The 19,235-nt window shown below is 31.3% G+C and overlaps 2 protein-coding genes across 2 annotated transcripts; one reads left to right on the top strand and one right to left on the bottom strand.

Moving 5' to 3' along the window:
- Nucleotides 1-1,754: 1,754 nt before the first annotated feature.
- Nucleotides 1,755-7,593, top strand: LOC128177721 (glioma pathogenesis-related protein 1-like). The gene is made up of 6 exons (XM_052844546.1): nt 1,755-1,884; nt 5,726-5,782; nt 6,118-6,247; nt 6,373-6,482; nt 6,706-6,791; nt 6,887-7,593. Exons 1-6 carry the CDS (start codon nt 1,807-1,809, stop codon nt 6,987-6,989), a joined length of 564 nt encoding a protein of 187 aa, XP_052700506.1. The 5' UTR covers nt 1,755-1,806; the 3' UTR covers nt 6,990-7,593.
- Nucleotides 7,594-8,986: 1,393 nt separating this feature from the next.
- Nucleotides 8,987-15,785, bottom strand: LOC128178369 (achacin-like). The gene is made up of 5 exons (XM_052845492.1): nt 15,655-15,785; nt 12,809-13,202; nt 12,588-12,686; nt 10,856-11,098; nt 8,987-10,172 (listed from the first exon to the last, which is right to left on the bottom strand). The coding sequence occupies exons 1-5, from the start codon at nt 15,707-15,709 to the stop codon at nt 9,377-9,379; spliced, it is 1,587 nt and encodes a 528-aa protein (XP_052701452.1). The 5' UTR covers nt 15,710-15,785; the 3' UTR covers nt 8,987-9,376.
- Nucleotides 15,786-19,235: the final 3,450 nt, after the last annotated feature.

The following is a 19,235-nucleotide window of genomic DNA, read 5'->3' as shown; positions in this document are numbered from 1 at the left end:
TAACTTATACGATTTAACTTTAACTTATGTATCCCAAGCTGAGAGAAACTAAAAGCCATCCTCCCATCCCCTCAAGGTAGAATATATGTCGATATTAATAAGAATTAAAGTACATTAAAATTGAAATACTTTCACCGGTTTAAAATTTTCTTTCACAATATTTAACCAAAAAATACGTTTTAAAAACTTTGGCGTAGTGAAAATTTTAAAATCCCCTGCAGGAGTCGAACTCATGACATATAGGTCAGTAGTAAACCCTCTAGCCCAGTGCGCTACGCTGTCAGATAGCACTGCCGGGAAAGAAACTATTTATAAAATTATACTTGATTTTATTGTTTATTTCGATAAATAATACACAAAACATGAAAGTGTCCCTTCCACATACATATAAATAATGAATTTTCCAATTAAATCTATCCATTTAACATTTTTTTTCAAAAGAGCAGTCCCCATACAATTTGCCTCAGTTTAAATCAGCAAGTACCGGAATTGCATGCTTCAAGATTTACTTTTTTGCGTACTGCGTCAACAAAAACTGGTGTAAATTGCCATCATAGCTGTAATTAAAATTTACGTTTTGCTTCAATTTTGAATACAATGTAATATACTGTCAAAATGTTAGCACAGCAACTTTTGAAGGTGTGTTATTCTGTGTGAAATAACACCGACAATTAAAATAAATCTTGTGAAACAACACATAAAACACAGCATTGATACATTTTAACTATGCTGTGACAGGCCTGTGGTTTTTTCTCACTCCAATTTACATTTTTGCATCTACACACCTATTAGATTTTTGATAGGTACTTTATGAAAAAAACAATAGCTTTCCTCCTTACTCTCTTGGGTGTTTTTTTTTTGGCGAATAAGTTAACCTAGGAACATTTTCTTGATTCCTAAGAATAAATCACCCTTAAACTAACAATAAAACTTGAATAAAACAATATGACAATATGAAAGGAAACAATTTTAAATTAGTTTTTGATCATAAAAATCAACGTTCAATAGCGTTAAGAGATTAATGCTCAAATATTTTGTATAAAAATATCTTTGATAAAAATAAAAGAGATACAGCAAATTATATTTACGACATAAAAAGAACATTTTAAAATTTAAAAAGTACAATTTATAAATCCAGTCTCTTTTTGCCACCTTTGTTCTTCTAGTTCCTATAAAAAAAGAGGCGGTGCATGATTTTTCCCAGAACATGTTCTTCTGAATTATACTTTGGCTGCTTTGGCGTAACAAAGTAATTTGTTTTTTTCAAAGATTAACAAAACCAGCTCTAATCTTTGCGCACGTCACAAACTGAAAAAAAATCTTTGCACTCTTAAATTTGACTAGAATACTAGTAATTTGATAAAACAGAAGACAGTTTTTCCAAAATAAAACACAATAAAATTTAGATTGAAATTTAATATCATTAACATACAATTAATATTGTTAAAGTAATTGATTATTTTGAATGATTTATTAATTACGATGCACTCTGTAATGTACATTTTGTCGCCAGCCTGACCTATCAACATGAATAAAAACAAAAAAATAATTTAATGCTATTGTTTGCGAAAATTGTATGTACAAACAATTTTAACCTTTTAGTTTTCGGAAGTTTTGATTAACTTGTTATTTCCAAAGTTAAAATAAAAGTGCATATTTGTATTAATTACACATAAATCATCAATATATTATGAAACTGAACAACAAGGGAAGTAATGAGTTTGTATATAAATGGCGTAATTTCGTTCAGCAGACATAAAAATTAACTTCGTCTTCCCGGACTTACATGTTATATTCGCCAACACAATGAACACAAACTTATGTCTGTTTCCCATGCTGTTCTTCCTGCAAGTCTTAACTTTGTGTTCCGGAAACTATGTACAGGTATTTTCTTTTTAAAATTAATCCAAAATATTAATAATGTATCAAAATATATGCAGATTTACGGCGGCATGGTAGGGCCAGATAAAAATAATAAATAGTCTTATTTGTTCGGACGATTAAGGTATTTTTTCGGACGAATTACGATTTGTTCGGACGAATGAATAACGATTTGTTCGGACGAATGAATAACGATTTGTTCGGACGAATCACGATTTGTTCGGACGAATTAGGATTGTTCGGACAAATCAGGTATTTGTTCGGACAAATAACGATTTGTTCGGACGAATTAGGATTTGTTCGGACGAATTAGGAGTTGTTCGGACAATAAGTTATTTGTTCGGACGAATTAGGATTTGTTCGGACGAATTAGGATTTGTTCGGGCGAATTAGCTATTTGTTCGGACGAATAAATTATTTGTACGGACGAATTACGATTTGTTCGGACAAATAAGTTATTTGTTCGGACGAATTAGGATTTGTTAGGACAAATAACAGGAAGAGTTCTATGAAGTAATCTGTATTGTAACCACTGAATAGATGAGTCGTTGGTTGTCTTAAAACATACATTGAAAGCATCATAAACATAAATTTCCACCCCATATTGTATCAATTCTGAATTACACTTTGGAATTGCAGTTGGAGTTATTTTAGAGGCAATTAGTTGTTTGTAGATGGGTTTTGTACATTTGTTTTCCAAAAGAAAAGGTTTGTTATATAATGGAATATATGGAGTAAAGGATCTTTTAAATAAACATTTGATATGTACCGGTAAAAAGGATTTTAGATTTGTTGATATAGCACCAACTTTGTACAGATATGCAAATCAATTTTTTTAAAGATTTAAATGTGACAAAAAATCTCCATTGTCATCTAGAAAGTCATTAATAATCTTTACACCTTTTTTTGTACCAACTTTTTATAAACACTGTTTTCATACTAACTCTAATATGGCTATTATACCAAATAGGCATAGATAAAAAGTTTTCTTCAAAATAATTATCATCAAAAAATTTTATAACATAGAACATTGATTTTAATACATCTTTCCAAAAGTTTTTTGGGAATAACACATTCAGTTATAAATGCATCACCAAAATCAAGTAACAAGCTGACAAAGTATTCACCATTGATGGCCTTCAATATGGAAGTGCATGAATTATGTCCAACAATTAATCTTTTAATCCATGAATATTTTAATGACATAATACATTTATTAATATCCAACATTTTTAACCCTTCTTCTTGATATTCTTGAATAACTACTGCACGTTTTATTTAATCACAAATGGCATTCAAAAACAAAAACATCTCTGTTCAATTTGGTGATTACCTCCCCTTAAGAAGTAGGTAAAAACAGAAATAAATGATTGATTTTCGAATAACTAGAGATTTTACAACCGTCATACGTCCAAGTTGTACTTTATCCTTATTTATTACCTTTGACGACATAATATAATATGTGAATAAAGATAACGCAACTCACATTTATATTAAAGACGCTTATGTACATCAAGCGCGGATCTAGAGGTGGGTCAGCTTTCCTTAGAAAATTTAAATTTCTTAAATTTAGATTGTAAAGTTACCAAAAATAGGTCTAAGACCCCTCCCCTCAGCAAACATAGAAATCCCTTGGACCCCACCCTCCTTCCAAAACATTTTCTGGATCTGCGTGTGAATGTATAAGCACCAATTATGTCTACGTAAATTTGATTCAACTTATCAGTCTCTGTTGAACTTCAAAGACGTTAAAAATCCTTAAATGGATTTCCGTGAATCCTGTGCTAACATAATATATAGAGGGTATCAATATTGTGTGATTTTATATTTGCTTTATCCAACGAGTTAAAATGGTGTATGTATTCGCGAGGCTGGCCGAGCGAATATAACCATTTCAACGAGTTGGATAAAGCAAATATAAAATCACACAATTGTAGATGTTCTATTTATCTCATACATTTTTATTTATTTAATGAAGCTTTTGAGACAGTCTTTTATATGACCCAAATTGATTTTTTTTTTCAAAGATTAAAAACGATGATGCAACGTTGTGTTATGCGGTTATTGTGACCTTGCGCAATACAATTTAGTACGTAATTTCTGAGATAAATATTACTTTTTTAATGTAAAGTTTCACTGAAATAAACTTTGAAATAATTATTTAGCTCTAAATAATTGTTCTAAGAGCTTATTCATTTGATTAAATGGAAAAACTGATCAGAAGACTTGAATAATAAAGTTTGTTGACATACACAAAGTTGCGAATGCTCGTTAGTTTGAATTGAATCGAACGAGGAACAGTTCTTGGTGTTTTATAACACAAACACGGGCCTAATGATTCGAGATTGAAAATAGTGAATAAGGATGCTTACTGGTGGTGGAATCAAAGTCTTTTGAAACATTATTTCGGTAAGTTCTTGTATATAAACACAACCAGTACGCTCTGTTTTCATCGGTCGTCAGACCAGGATGAAGTCCTTGATATAGGCCTAGTTAACGTAATTTGCAGTTTTATAAACTACGCAAAGCAAATTGATAGTTCGAAGGGGGATAAACTTATATAAAAAAGCTTGACCAAAAAAAAAAATGTCTTTAGGTATTTTGGTTACGGTTACGTATATCTTTGCAAAAAAAGTCGGGGCCTATCAATTTTTGTAGTAGATATAATTATGTTGAAAGTACTAGCAAATCTTCGAAAATAGGTCACTGAAGCGTGGAAGCGAGGGGCTGTGTCAAAAATAGTTCGGCCCGGAAGTATTTGATAATTAGCATCACCCGTTTGATATAGCAAAGGTTTATCACACGGGTAATGTACACCAAACGTATGAGATAAAAAAATTATATTTTTATAGCTCATAAAATATATGAGATTCTTTGTTTCTAATGAATTACAACTTGTAATTGATCATCAAAGCTGAAGAACGATATTTTTTAATGTCGAACTTATTTAATTAATGCATTGTTGATTGTCAAAACACGCCAGAATCATGTACATATGTATATATACCCTAAATTTGATCGTGTAAACAATGAAGTTAACACTTCGCCGCTCCATTGAACATAAATCGCCGTTATCATCGCCGTTCACATGAATCAAGATCGCCGTATTTAAATTTCAATTCAGTTATATATGTTTTTTTTAAAATTTATTTTTTGGCAAAATTATTAGGGCGACGACCGCCTCTCCCACCCCTGTTCCAACGCCATTGATATATCAGTGACTAGTACATGTATAACATTTAGGTGCTATCATTTGAAGGAAAAACAACATTCAAAAAAATGAATGGCTTGATCTCAGACCCTTTCCCCCTTTATCAGCAACATTATTGCCAGATCAGATAGTCTTATAAATTACTCTTTAAAAATTTTGTTTTATTTCCAGATATAATTAATTCGTCCGAACAAATAGTTAATTCGTCCGAACAAATTCTAATGCGTCCGAACAAATAACTTATTCGTCCGAACAAAAAGCTAATTCGTCCGAACAAATCCTAATTCGTCCGAACAAATAACTGAATTATTCGTCCGAACAAATCGTATTTCGTCCGAGTGAATAACTTTTTCGTCCGAACAAATAGCTAATTTGTCCGAACAAATCCTAATTCGTCCGAGCAAATAAAATTTATTTCTAGTTTCATCTGGCCCTTCCACGCCGCCATACAGATTAATCAATTTTGATAACATTAAAACATTGAACCTCAAAAAATTGATCAATGAAATTTATCAGTTTAGCCAGAATTTTTTTTTTCTACAGTATTTACATACTTCAAAAAGAATAGAGTCTGATGAAATTATCAAATCTTTAAAATGAAAAAGTGGTAAAACTATTCCACATTTTTTCTAGGAACACAATGCAATACGATCAATGGTTGATCCACCAGCTGCAAACATGAAGAAACTAGTGAGTATGCATGATTTAACCCTGTGTATAAAACTATAAAAAAAAAAATTAACATCGTATTGTAAAGAAAAACTCAAGGAAAGTTGAATATATTAATATGTATACAGTCATTTATACCAAATATGTCAAGAAAATATTCTTACAAGGACAACTTACAGGAAAAATTACTTCAATAAAATTTATCACCTAACAAGAATCCATAGAACTTTTATGATAATGATTGGATTAATAAAATAAACCAAATAATTAAAATGATATTACTCAGTTATATTTTCTTTACGAAATTTTAACTTTTGGATGAAATAGTATAAAAATTTCTGAAACGTACTTTCCAGATGTACTCTAGAGAACTGGAAAGCATTGCACAACAGCACGCTTCAGGTTGTTCCTTCAACCATAACGATTACAGGTCACGACAGTCTCATGTATTCAGCAGTGTCGGGGAAAACATTTTCTACGGAAGGAGTAAGTTATTTCTATCATTTCTTTTCAACGATGTATCTTCTGAATGAAAAAAAAGATTCTACACTAAAGGCTTCATATTTTGAATTCTGTTTTTCAATAACGGTATGTTGTTTTTTTTTGTACAGAGGGTGATAACATAACAGATGCAATCGAATATTGGCGCGAACAGGGGGATTACTACAATATCCGGACCAATGAATGCCAACTGTTCAAATTCTGCGATTATTACACTCAGGTACATGTAGGCTAGCAAAATCAACTTAACTGGAAAATTTTCTATAAAAAAAAAACCCTATAAAATGTAAAAATGTCACTCCTACAATTGTGGATCTCTTTTTTTTCGAGGGATAACATGTATATTCGATAAACCACAAGGTTGACGACGAAACATTTAGTAAAAAATAGAAAAAATGTATATATACAAGTTAACATATCTATGCAAACCTCTATAATTATAGGTAACATGGGCAGATTCTAATTATGTGGGATGTGGAAAGTCGGACTGTGGTGAAAATTCGTTCATTGTCTGTAATTATGCATCCAGGTGAGCTAACCACTAATACACATCATATACACACACATACAACAATATAACAACCCACTTACATATGTATTATGACAATATCTTTTATTTTGTAGCAGTACATTAAACCAGAGACCATACCTTCCAGGCTCCAGCTGTGCCGCATGTTCACGTCATTATGTCTGCCAGGAGAAACTTTGTATACTGACGTTTAAATAAAGTGTGTATATATCAATGGTATATATTGGCATTTAAAAAGGCACAGGATATAAGCCTACTTTTTTCAAAAACAAATATTGTAACTTTATCTTTAGCATGTTTACAAACTAAGTCAATTTTTTTAGGACCGAAGTAGCAAATGTAATCGAAGTAGCAAATGTAATAAGGGTGTGAATACTGTGCGACTAGAACTAGCCAATCTTTACTATGTGTTACGATTCCTGCGATATAAGAAGTTCTTTATTTTTGTTCGCTGTTAGATTAACTAAAATAAACGCTAAATAGAGAAAAGTAAACACATCATAGGGAAGGCCAAGATAAAATACAAACGTTTTTTAAAGAGTTGTAATGCTTTGATTGTTGTAAATTCAAGTTGATGTGTGCAGTTTTGTACGTTTCTTATTGATAGCGACAGAATAATAATAAACCATAAAAGATGTATAACTTATTAGAAAACCAACGGATCAATCTTATAAAAAGTAGGATTTCCATTAATGACAATACTTTTTCCTCAGCTCTTAAAAGAAATGGACATATTTGATATGATCTTTCACAAAACTACACTAACTTTGTTGCTATACAAATATTATATTGTTTACAATAATCTCAATACATTTTTTGCTTTTTTTTTTTTACAATTTTAATATTTATTGTTATGTTGGAACTTTGAAATCAGGAAATAAAATTTCATTGCATATTTGTTCAGACTTTACCTTGTAATGTGAGAGTGTAAGTCATGTTCTTCTGACGTAATTTGATTTTAACAATTCATGTTTTTGTTGTTAAAATTAAAATATGTCAGAAGTACTGTTCCATTGGTACTTTAGGTTTAAAATATTTGTCCTTTGATTACTCTGATCAAAGGAGTGATTGTACCATGCCCATTTGTGTCAGTCCAGTCCCTGCAATAAATGTTGACTGGTCTCAAACTATGTTTAATAGGCTGATTGTTCTGTGATCAACCATTACAATTAATACATTAGAACATGTGTGCTTGTGAAAATGTAACGTGTTACTTGTTTTATTTTTTAATTTTTAAACTAAGGCCGGGAATTGGAAACGTTTGTTCGTTTTTTTTTTATAGATTAATTGCAGTTATTTTGTGATATTTAGATACCGTAAGTGAAGATTGTAACGTAGTAACGTATACAAAGAGCAATTTAAGGTCAGTTTTTTTACTAGGATGAAAAGATTGCTTGAATTCATTTAAGACAAATGGTATTGAATGAGAAGAATTTTGTAGAAAGTACACTAAATCGTCATTGAAGGAAAAAATTTATGTTATTACCAAATTTGACGTCAAAAATTTGTTAAATCAAACAAAAATCAAAATAAAACATAAACAATCCAACAGATTACATTTTTGCATGCACATTAATATCATATAGGTATAAGATATAAAGCTACATTAATTTTTTCTGTTGATGTTTAATACATATTTATATGAAACATTATTCACACAAGAACTGCCTTTCTTACGTTATGTTTCATGTATAGAAATTTGAAATATTCTTGTCTATAAACTTTGGAAAACAAGACTATGACGTATTATTTAAACTGTTTCAACTTAGTTAAATAAATATCTTCATTTTAGAAGCAACTCATTACGAACTTTTAAAAGAGGGTTAATGATATTCTTGATTAATGTAAATTGCATGCCATCTAAGGGATAAACTTGGATTTGAGTGAATTCATGATATAATGGTATACAGTATATTATAAAAATATCAATCCACAAATATTCCTCTAATTTCTAAAGCATCGTCAGATCTATCAATGTTTGAATCAAATCAAAGTATTTTCAAGAGCAATACAAAGTAAAGATCGCCATGTTCAAAAATATATTAAAAGTTGTTTACTATAATAATAGCAATACTTAAACGTAAAATCAATTAAGTAATAATTAAAGAAACATGATCCTCTGGGAGAACTCAAAACAGAAACTGATATTCAAATAGTACCATCATGATCTTCACAATGAGGTTGTTTTAATGTTTTATGGCAAATTAAAACCTTAACTTGATTGAACATATTTCATTAAGCACAAATGATTGGAATATGCATCAGACATTGGTTATAAAAGCCTTATCCATTTGTATGAGAAACCAGATCATCATTTAGCCATTGTCATCCTTGAGAAACTTATATAACTACACCATTAATAAATAAGATTCAATTTGTACATCTGGTATGTTTATTAGATGTAAAACAATTTTTTAAATAGCAGATATCGTTGGATTAGATTTGATCTTAACGTGTGCACCAAAAAATTTTAAACTCAAGAAATATCTGGCATCAATATAAAGGATCTTCAAGACCTTGATAGATAAATCAAGCAGCTCAGTCACACGAAACGATATGCACTAGTCTTTGTGATTTGTTGTTAATTAGTTTGTTTGCAAATAGGAAGGTATATTGAAATAGGACAAAACGTCATCTGCAGCCTCCAAGGAACCCTCTCCCCATCCGTTATGTTCAGCACCCCAGTAACCATGATTTATGAATATATTTTCTTGTGAAAATGGTCGAGTGAGATATCTCTTGATATCGTTCCACCTAGATCCAGGTTTCCAATCCACCCATCCGCCATTATAAGGATATTTGTTCCAGACAAACATCATCCCATCGATGGGATCTGGAATACTATTAACATGTCTGTTGTACACTCTGGATAACTGTAAGTGAGCCTGTTTTACTACTTCGTCCGTGACTCTTGTCTCGTCATATCTCTTACTGATTATGTTTCCAGTGTTTTGAAGTCGGCTCCAGAATGGCACATCGTGAGTGTCTGTGTATGATATGAGAAGAACAGCCTTCCCTGTTCTTGAAATGCCCCAGTTGTATGATTGTCTGTATGGAAGATCGGAATGGGTGAAAGTGAAATTATGTGATCCTCCTAGCCACCATGGGTAGTTGTAAATCAGGAAAATCTTTGAGGATTGCACATCTAATACTGAATCAAGCGCGGACAAGAACTGGGGATTACTGAATTGTGGCATCTGAATTTTCTGGACAGGGACTTTTGGAATTGAGAGTATAACATTACGAGAATATACATAGCAATACTTATTTGTCGGAATAATTAATCCATTAATTGAAATTGTTTCTCTAAACTTCAATTGATACAATCCTTTGTTCTTCCTTAATACTTTAACAAGCTGCCTATTCATGGTAAGTGTGTGACTGTAAAAGAATTGCCAAATTAATTTGCTTCAATAAAATTCATAAACGATAAAAAAAGAAAACAAGCGGAAATCAATAGGAAATTATATCATACTTTGACATACAAATATCAACGGGTTTCAAAATCAACTATCTGTTGCTTGATACTATTCACACTATTACAAAACCGGACAATTATTAAAACATCATATACGGTAATCCTTTAATCAACAAAAATTAGGATAAAATTCTAAATTTGTTTTCTGCTAAAATTGCAGTAGAAATAGTGTTGAATTGCAAATCAAATTTGTTAGGGTTATTTGTTTGCATGCTTTATACTTGTAGGTGTTTTGTGTCATTAAGCATAAACAGAATTGGATTTTTTTGTTATATAACCATAAAATTGAAGGCGCACACTACGAAGAATAAATTATGATTACAAAATGAGAAATACAATAAGAACAACTAATTCTTCTCTCTCTCTCTCTCTCTCTCTCTCTCTCTCTCCATTTACACATGAATCCTTTTTTTTTTTTTTTTTTAGATTTCCTTAATTTGCTTCTTTTTCTTATTTTTTTCCCACACGTTTAACATAGTAATGACACAACAGTTAAAATTTATCATACATATCTATTTTTTATCGGAACATAATGATTAAAAATAAGGCTATGATAATTAATCTTATTAATATAGTTGTTGCTTACCTAATAGGATTAGACAAAAGAAATTGCCTCATGAATTCTGTAGGGAATGAATTCATTCCCGTGGGAACTGTAACAAATGGGGGAAGTCCTGTTTGGATGGGGATATTTTCAAAACCTCGTCGAGCATTTGGAAAATTTTCAAGACATTGTTCTGGACCAAAACCGGACTGGAATAGATTGTTGTCTTTAATATATCTACGAGCCTCCAAACTTATTCCAGTTTTCTGTATGACGTCTGTGTAACTAATAAGTAAAAATTTATAATCGATAGTTTGATATAAATTTTTGTTATGATTTTTGTAAAAAATCTATGTAATTGAAAAACATTGTTTTTGTTCAATCTTTGTATGTTTAAGTCATTTGAAATGTGAGAAACAACCTGACGAATTGTTTTTTCAAAATTTTGAAATTCTGGAAAGAAAAGTTCTGCTCTCAAAAGTTATCAATTTACAAATATCATTTAACTAAAATGAAATATTAATAGGGTCAATGCTTTCTCTTCGTTCAAAGTATCAAAGTTTTTCAGTCGTTATCAACATTTCTTATTTGTAATTTAACATTCAAGGTTTTGGTATCTATATGATAAACTCAACGACAACAAAAATTAGCATAAGATATTAAAAATATTTCATAATCACTCGGAAAAAGGGAAAACGTACTACTCATGTTAGTAGAATCAATCGTTTTAACATACGTTTATTTATCTCTCATACAAGTTATCTTTCTTTTCTCCAGCTCTGTCGTATAAATTTAAAGTGGACCTTAAGACATTTTTTAAAATAACGCAGGAAAATTCATGTTAGAGATAGTTGGAAAAACCCACAAATAACACATTTTATACATATCTGTATATATAAATAAATTAATTATATGCAATGTCTGGGAAAAAAACCGATTCGTATAGAAAAATCTAGTTAAAAAAACATGTGGGCGAATGTTTTAATTAGGATTAGGTTAAAGTAACAGTCAAGGGCACCATTTCAGAAAATGATCAAAACATTTCACTACAAAACTTTAGATAACAAACACAGCTTCAAAGTTTTTATTTGATGTTTGCGATTATTTACCCTTCAATATGGTTCAGTTAGATGAATAAATGAAGATAATATAAACTATCTAGTGTAATCAGTACCATTATATTTCATTAATTTGTAATATGAGAACTTAAAACAAAGCCAGTGACAAATGAAAATGATATATTTATTCAATATATTTGAATAACCTACTAAGTATTTTACACAAAGCTATTGTTTAAGCATGCCAAACTCTTTTTTTTCGGAAAAAAACGACACCAAGCCTAGTTATTTCCACTTTAAAATATTTCTTGCGTGAACGCTTTACTAATATGCCACTTATTTTAAGATTTAAACATAAGTATGTAATTTTTTTTGACCTGGGGAAAAACCAATTGTCCACACAAATTTACAATATGTATACAGTTCTCGGAAGCACTACCAGTCAAATTCCTATTAGTGAGACTACTTAGGAGTTTTACAGTTTTTAACAGATACAATGAAATGATTTAAATCGACCATATTAGGCGTAATAAAGTGCAAACTTAAACTTATACAATTCTAACCATCTTTTTTTTTTAAACCAGAAGTAAAGTTTTATCATGATGTAAGCAAATCAACCAAAAACCAAATTTGGCTTTATAGAGCAACAAACACATTTTAAACAAATATATAGATAACAACACCAGTAAATACTGTAAATAAAAATAAAGACAAACCTTTGAAGATATAAAGGAACTCCATCAATAGTGGTAGCAGTGAAGAGCTCGACATTGGGGTTCGTACCATTATAGTTGGAGTATGTTTCGGAAAGCAACCTAAAACAAGGTAAATGCAAATACCTTAGAGGGTTTTATCAACTACTTCTTCCAGTGTAGTAACCTATTGAATTTGATAAACTGATTAACAAGAAAACGACGTTATTAATATGTAAAGAAACCTTGACAAATCGTCAGGATTCTTACTCTCCTCTGGTCTTAGACTGTACGGAGTTCGAGGTCCTCCTAACTCAAATATACGAAGATGAGTATTGCGCATGTATAAAAGAGTTCGCTCAGGAATTCTTCCACCACCTTCAGGAAAAGGAACAAAGGTTAGCCCAAGCTCCCGTCCTGCCTTGATCATCCTAACATGGTCTTTAGGTCTTAGTCTCATTGCTCCAAAGTCAACAGGAAGATCCGGTGCATCAGGGAAGGATTTTGAAAACATCCTTCCTCCAACTCGGTCTGAGTATTCATATATCCCAATCTTCAATCCCTTATTCCGGAGTCTCCATCCTGTATATGAACCGCCTATACCGGCTCCTATTATAGTGATGTCTTCAACGTTGTTTCCTTATTTGTTAAATTATACAAATCATTAGTAAAAACATTGTATTTAAAAAAAGAATCCTTTTTAAGAATGGTATATTGTTAAAAATACGAATGAATGATTGGAATATTTAAATATATTATTCTTTAATATGATGACGAATGAATGAGGTTTTCCAAAAATGATCGCAGTATATTTAGGATGAAAATGCCATAGAAACGGTTTCGCCCCGCCTTGAATTCGCCCAAACAAAGTTGTGTTGAAAGAGAGATGATTTGAGCCATTGAAATTCGCCCTGTCTTGAATTCGCCCGTTGACAACGAGGGCAAAAGGGGCGAAAATAAAACGGGGCGAATATTTCCTTGCATACAGTATTATTTGGTCATGATCTTTTTCTATCAATTGTCAATCAAATGTTTCGATAGAAAACCCCACTTAATCTAGATCTGTTTGATAAAAAGTCATTTCATGTTGCGAATAATAGAAAAGCCATAACATATCTTATGTAGATGATTGCGACATGTGAAGTGTTGAATTAATCATTCGATATAGAACTCTGATTTCCAAATATTTATCTCTTTGGTAAGCTTTCTTTAACTGAATTTTTCTAAAATTTAAATTTAGTTTGTGTAACATACGCATGAACGTATGTATAAAATGTTGTTTTGAATGTTTTTTGTAATCAATGGATTAATACTTAAGGTAAATTAAAGGTAGAAGACAAGAAAAATAACTGTCGAAATATGTTTGTAAATAAAGCATTAAATAGTTAATGTATAATAAAGTTTTCATAGCATCAATTCTTCAGTATAAAAATATCCTTAAAGAGTTCCAAAGCCAAAAAATACAAAAACTCTCTTCCCTATAACTTTCACTAATTGTATATAAATATATATATATATATATATATATATATATATATATATATATATATATAAAGCACTAAAAATATATATATATAAGTTCCGTTCGTCATCGAAAGCAAGATTTTTGTCTTGCGTAGATGGCCGAGTCGGTAGCGCGGTCGCCGCTCACTGCTAGGAGAATGGGTTCCAGAGGTCGTGAGTTCAAGCCTCGGTCGGGGCTGAGGTGGAGCTCCAACAAAAGTTAATTTCCCTGTGCTTTATATATATCTATATCATTTACTATGGGCAGGTATATGTCAATTTGAAAGCTATTGCAATGTTTGTGCTTATTATATAGATGTGTATCTATGCAATGTGTATCGTTCCGATCCTCTCAAATTGTCGTATAACTGTATTCCACCTGTATCTCAAGCGACTGTGTAGTGCGCGGTCAGCGCGCTAGGTTCCGTTCGTCATCGCAAGCAAGATTTTTGTCTTGCTTAGATGGCCGAGTCGGTAGCGCAGTGGCCGCTCACTGCTAGGAGAATGGTTCCCAGAGGTCGTGAGTTTAAGCTTCGGTCGGGGCTGACGTGGAACTCCAACAAAAGTCAATTTCCCTGTGTTTATATATATATATATATATATATATATATATATATATATATATATATATATATATATATATATATATATATATATATATATTTGACACTAGCTAATGAGAAAATTTATTTTGAAATTGTAATTTCACTTATTTCAATGAATCATAATGATAAATATTTATATGATATGCTATTATACCAATGACATGTTTATATGCAATTATGAAATGAAAGTGTCAAAATAAAAAAAATTACAAAAAAAAAATTCAAAAACTACATTCATCTAATGAATTTATAGATAATACATTTATCAAAATGCAATAGTTTCAAAATGCTTCTCAGTCCTTTTCCCTTTCAGTAGAAAAATGACAGTAACTCAAGGTGGTGTGGGACACCTGTAATTATAAATACGATAAAGGAAAATAATTATCGAAATACTTTCACCGTTTAAGAATTTTCGAACTTTTATTACAATATTTGACAACTAAAAATTAAGTTTTAAAAAAAATTTAAAAGGTAAAACTTATAAAAGCCCCAGCTGGATTAGAATTTTTGAATAACAAGTGTTTTGTTAACGCCATTTACGTTGTGCTGTTGGGTTACAATTTCGAAAAAGAAAAAGAATCATAAAATTATGCTTGATTTTATCGTTTTATTTGATCATAAATACGTCACAATATTGAGGTGTCCCCTACCATCTTATTGAAAAAACCACAACATATGTAATGTATCAATGAGGACCTATTTTTCAATTTTATGAAGAATGAATTTTCATTCCGGAGTATCGGTGCCGCTCTTTCGTAAAATATTGATATGTATTTATATCGTACTTGGAACAGTATATATAATGCATAAAAAAAGAGAATATATGCTAGATTTTCTTATGTGCAAGTTTGTCGTTAAAATTAGCAAATCACATTTTATTAAGCATAAGCAATGATATGACGATTGAATAACAATGCTTGTTAATATTCGACTTATAGTTTGTTGAATAAATTTTCTAAAATCTATATTTAAAAGGAACATACCTTTGCTTTGCTCGAAAACAAACCACGCCAAATAGAGTAGTCCCTTCAAGATCATCTTCACTGTGGCACAAGATGAAATGTATTGTTTGTGTTTTTTCAAAACGCATTGCAATGTTTTAGCTTTTATATTAATGTTTGAAAAAAAGAGATACCTTTTGAAATTGATTATATAATCTATTAAAATGCTGTTAAATAAAAAGGAAACAAGAAAATTTAAGGGGCAAATTTTTTTTTTAAAAAATACCACTACTAGTACAATTATGATGCAAAGAACGAAAATATTCATTTGAATCTTACCGACTATGAAAAAACCAATAAAACGTAACTTAATATATCATTTATTCTGGGGCCCCAGTATTGATCTGGGGTTTATGGTTGGGTTTTACAATTTAGAATCTACACTAGGATGCCTGCATTGTAACCTCAAAAACTGTGAAGCAGGCAGCTTATTAATGTATTTTTTTAGCAAGAGTTATTCCCCTTTGATTTATTGATTTTTGATAATTTAATTAATGTTCCCAATAATGACCAATGACTTTGCTAATTATTTTTATACGATAATAAATATTTAATGTAAATAAGTTTTAATGCATAAATAGTTTTAGATTAGGTCGGATTAGTTTGTGTATTTTTGATTTCTCGTTTTTAGATACTTCAAATTATTTTAGGCCGGCACATATATAGGAACAGTGTCTATTGAATGACGGAAAACGACTGTTTGGGGTTAAAATTGGCCAAGTACGGCTAGATTGAGTGTGTGGACATCCCTGCTTTGTGTCGCATTAATACAAGTGTGCGTGCCTCCCTGCTTGTGTTAGTGGTGGTTGCGGCGGAGCACTAGTGTGTGGTCATCCCGGCTGGTGTTCTGGCCTTTCTAGCGCAAGTGTGCGGCACTCCCTGGTTGCGTTAGGTTGTGTTGTTGGCGCAAGTGTACGGTCATCCCTGCTTGCGATAACGTTGGTACCGGTTGAGTTGCGTAGCTGTGCGGACATCCCTGCATGCGTAACGTTTAGTCCCCATATATGTGCAGGAGCGGTGATTCAAGTCTACACTTGTAAATATTGGCAGCAATCAGGGCTATCCGATTCTATCTCGGGTACGGGCCTGCGGGGGATCACAGGCAGTGACCCCCTTGCACGTTACAACTGTAGGTTTGTAGTTCTCAAAAAGAGAATTTTTAAACATTATCCATAATATATATTTCTATGTTAAACATTGACCCCAGTTTTAGCCCCGTTGTCACGGTTTTGTTGATTTGGAATTTACATTATCTAAGGATGCTTGCATAATAATCCTACATATTTTTTTTTATATGTTAAACTTTAATCCCACCTCGGGCCCAAATTTTTGTTTGGAGGGGGTGGGGGGGGGGGGGCGATGTTTTACTTAATAAACAAGCTTTAATGCCTGGGGCCACAGTTTTGTTCTGAGGGTCACGATTGTTACAATTTAGAATCTTCACTATATAAACAAGCTTTTGTGTCAATATTAGCATTTCTGGTGCAGTGGTTCTTGAGAAGAAGATTTTTTAGAACATTTTCCCTTCGTATTTCCATGTTAAACTTTGAACCCCTATTGGGGCCCCAGTTTTGGGATTATCTCCATTTTAAAAAAGGCTACGCCCTTTATATAATCAATTTAGAATATTTTTCCGATAACGATGCTTTGTACCAAGTTTGGTTAAACTTTAGCCCAGTGATTTTAGAGAAGTCAAAAATGTGAAAAGTTAACAGACAGACGGACGACGGACAACAGTTGATTAGAAAAGCTTACTTAAACCTTCGGTTCAGGTTAGCTAAAAATAAATCATATTCGTTGTCATTTGCAGGTTAATTTTATTTTAATGTAACTCAGTGAATTAAAACTTTTGAATTAGGACGTTGTCTAACTTGGTAAAGTTTTGCATTCCCTCGACATATATATTTTATTATTTTATGAAAATTAAATGATGTGCAATCCGGATTTAATTTATTCTGTAAACCGGTGGTGATATATAGATGTCTGTAATGGTTGAGTTCCAAAAAGATATATGAGCTGCACGTTGTTTAAAAATAGATATAGGATATATGTTCATGCTTGAAATACATTAGATAGTCGAATGACGAGACGGTCAGAAGGAACGTTACAGTTAACGTCCTACGTTCTCGACTGTGTCATTTAATCCTTTGTTTAAAATAAGGAGCATACCTTTGCATTGCTCAAATACAAACCACTCCAAACAGAGTAATTCCTTCATGAAATATCCTCCTTCTTTTTTAAACGCCTTTGAATGATATAACCTTTATATTAATCATTAAAACTAGTAATATAATCTGTTAAAATATTCTCTTTTTAATAGCGTAACAGACGTCCCTGTTAGTTTTAAATTTTGGTCGAAATGCTGAAAATTATAAAAGACAGGAAGTTTTTTTTTCAGTTTTAATTTTTAGATGCTAAAAAAGCTGTGAAATACTACTTCTAGTTCAATTATGGAAGTAACATTCTTAAAAATTGTAATCTTGTAATATTGTTGCAACACTTGCCCAAAATAAAACAAAACAATAGAAACGTGGGATATTTATACATATTTTATTTTAGGAAAAACCATTACTGGCGTGCGACCAATTCTCGCCGAGTACCATTTCTCGCCAGTCATTGTGACGTCATTTTATCAACACATAAAATTATATACGAAAAATGACGTCACAATGTACTGGCGAGAAATGGTACTCGGCGAGAATTGGTCGCACGCCAGTAGGACGTTAAGCTTTAGCCCTAAAATTAAAAAAAAAATCCATGATGGTTGACATTTGCAGGCACAAAGGTTGATCTAATTTTAATATCACTCAATACAAGTACAACTCGTACTTATTGACATTGTTATTATAAATTATGGTTGAAAATGATTTATCATACTTTGCTCTATCATGATTTTGATTTGAATAGAAAATTGTACCAGATATCGTTGAAAAATCCGGTGATAATTATGAAATTTTAACGGTTATAATCAAATGTGAAATCGTCTCCAAAAAAATAAACGCGTTTAGTGTGATGTTTTTATATAAGAAAATATTATAGAGATTAAAGAAGAAAAGATAAGATAACGTCTCACGTCATCAGCAATGTCATGGCGCTTCGTTAGTGATGATATACAATATAATACATGTCCCTCCATCTCTATCAGCCAATCAAAGGCCGCGTTACAACCAGAAATAAATTACTGAGCAATAAATATTCCATCATTTTCATTTTCTGGTTTGATATTAAGAATAATTGTCAAACATTAAAAAATAAGATATAAGGGGTGCAGCGACTGTCCTTTGTTATAATCTACATAATATTTTCAGATCAAATTATTTTTATATTTTATTTTCATATATGAAAAAAAAATATTTACATATTTCAAAGTAAATATTTATGTCGCCTTCAATCGAGTTTTCCTATTCAATTTTAAATTCATGATTTATTTTTAGACAAAAGTATAAAGCATTTATAAAACACATTCGTTCTTGGGAAATGGTATGTTAATAGTCTGTTCTAAGTTATATCTTTGGTTACTTTTTGACTAATCTAAATAAAAACAATCATACTTGTCAATGAAG

This window comes from Crassostrea angulata, chromosome 3 (assembly GCF_025612915.1).
Source record: "Crassostrea angulata isolate pt1a10 chromosome 3, ASM2561291v2, whole genome shotgun sequence".
Lineage (NCBI taxonomy): Eukaryota > Metazoa > Mollusca > Bivalvia > Ostreida > Ostreidae > Magallana > Magallana angulata.
The sequence above is the reverse complement of the archived record's forward strand: the minus strand, read 5'-3'. Positions and strand labels throughout refer to the sequence as shown.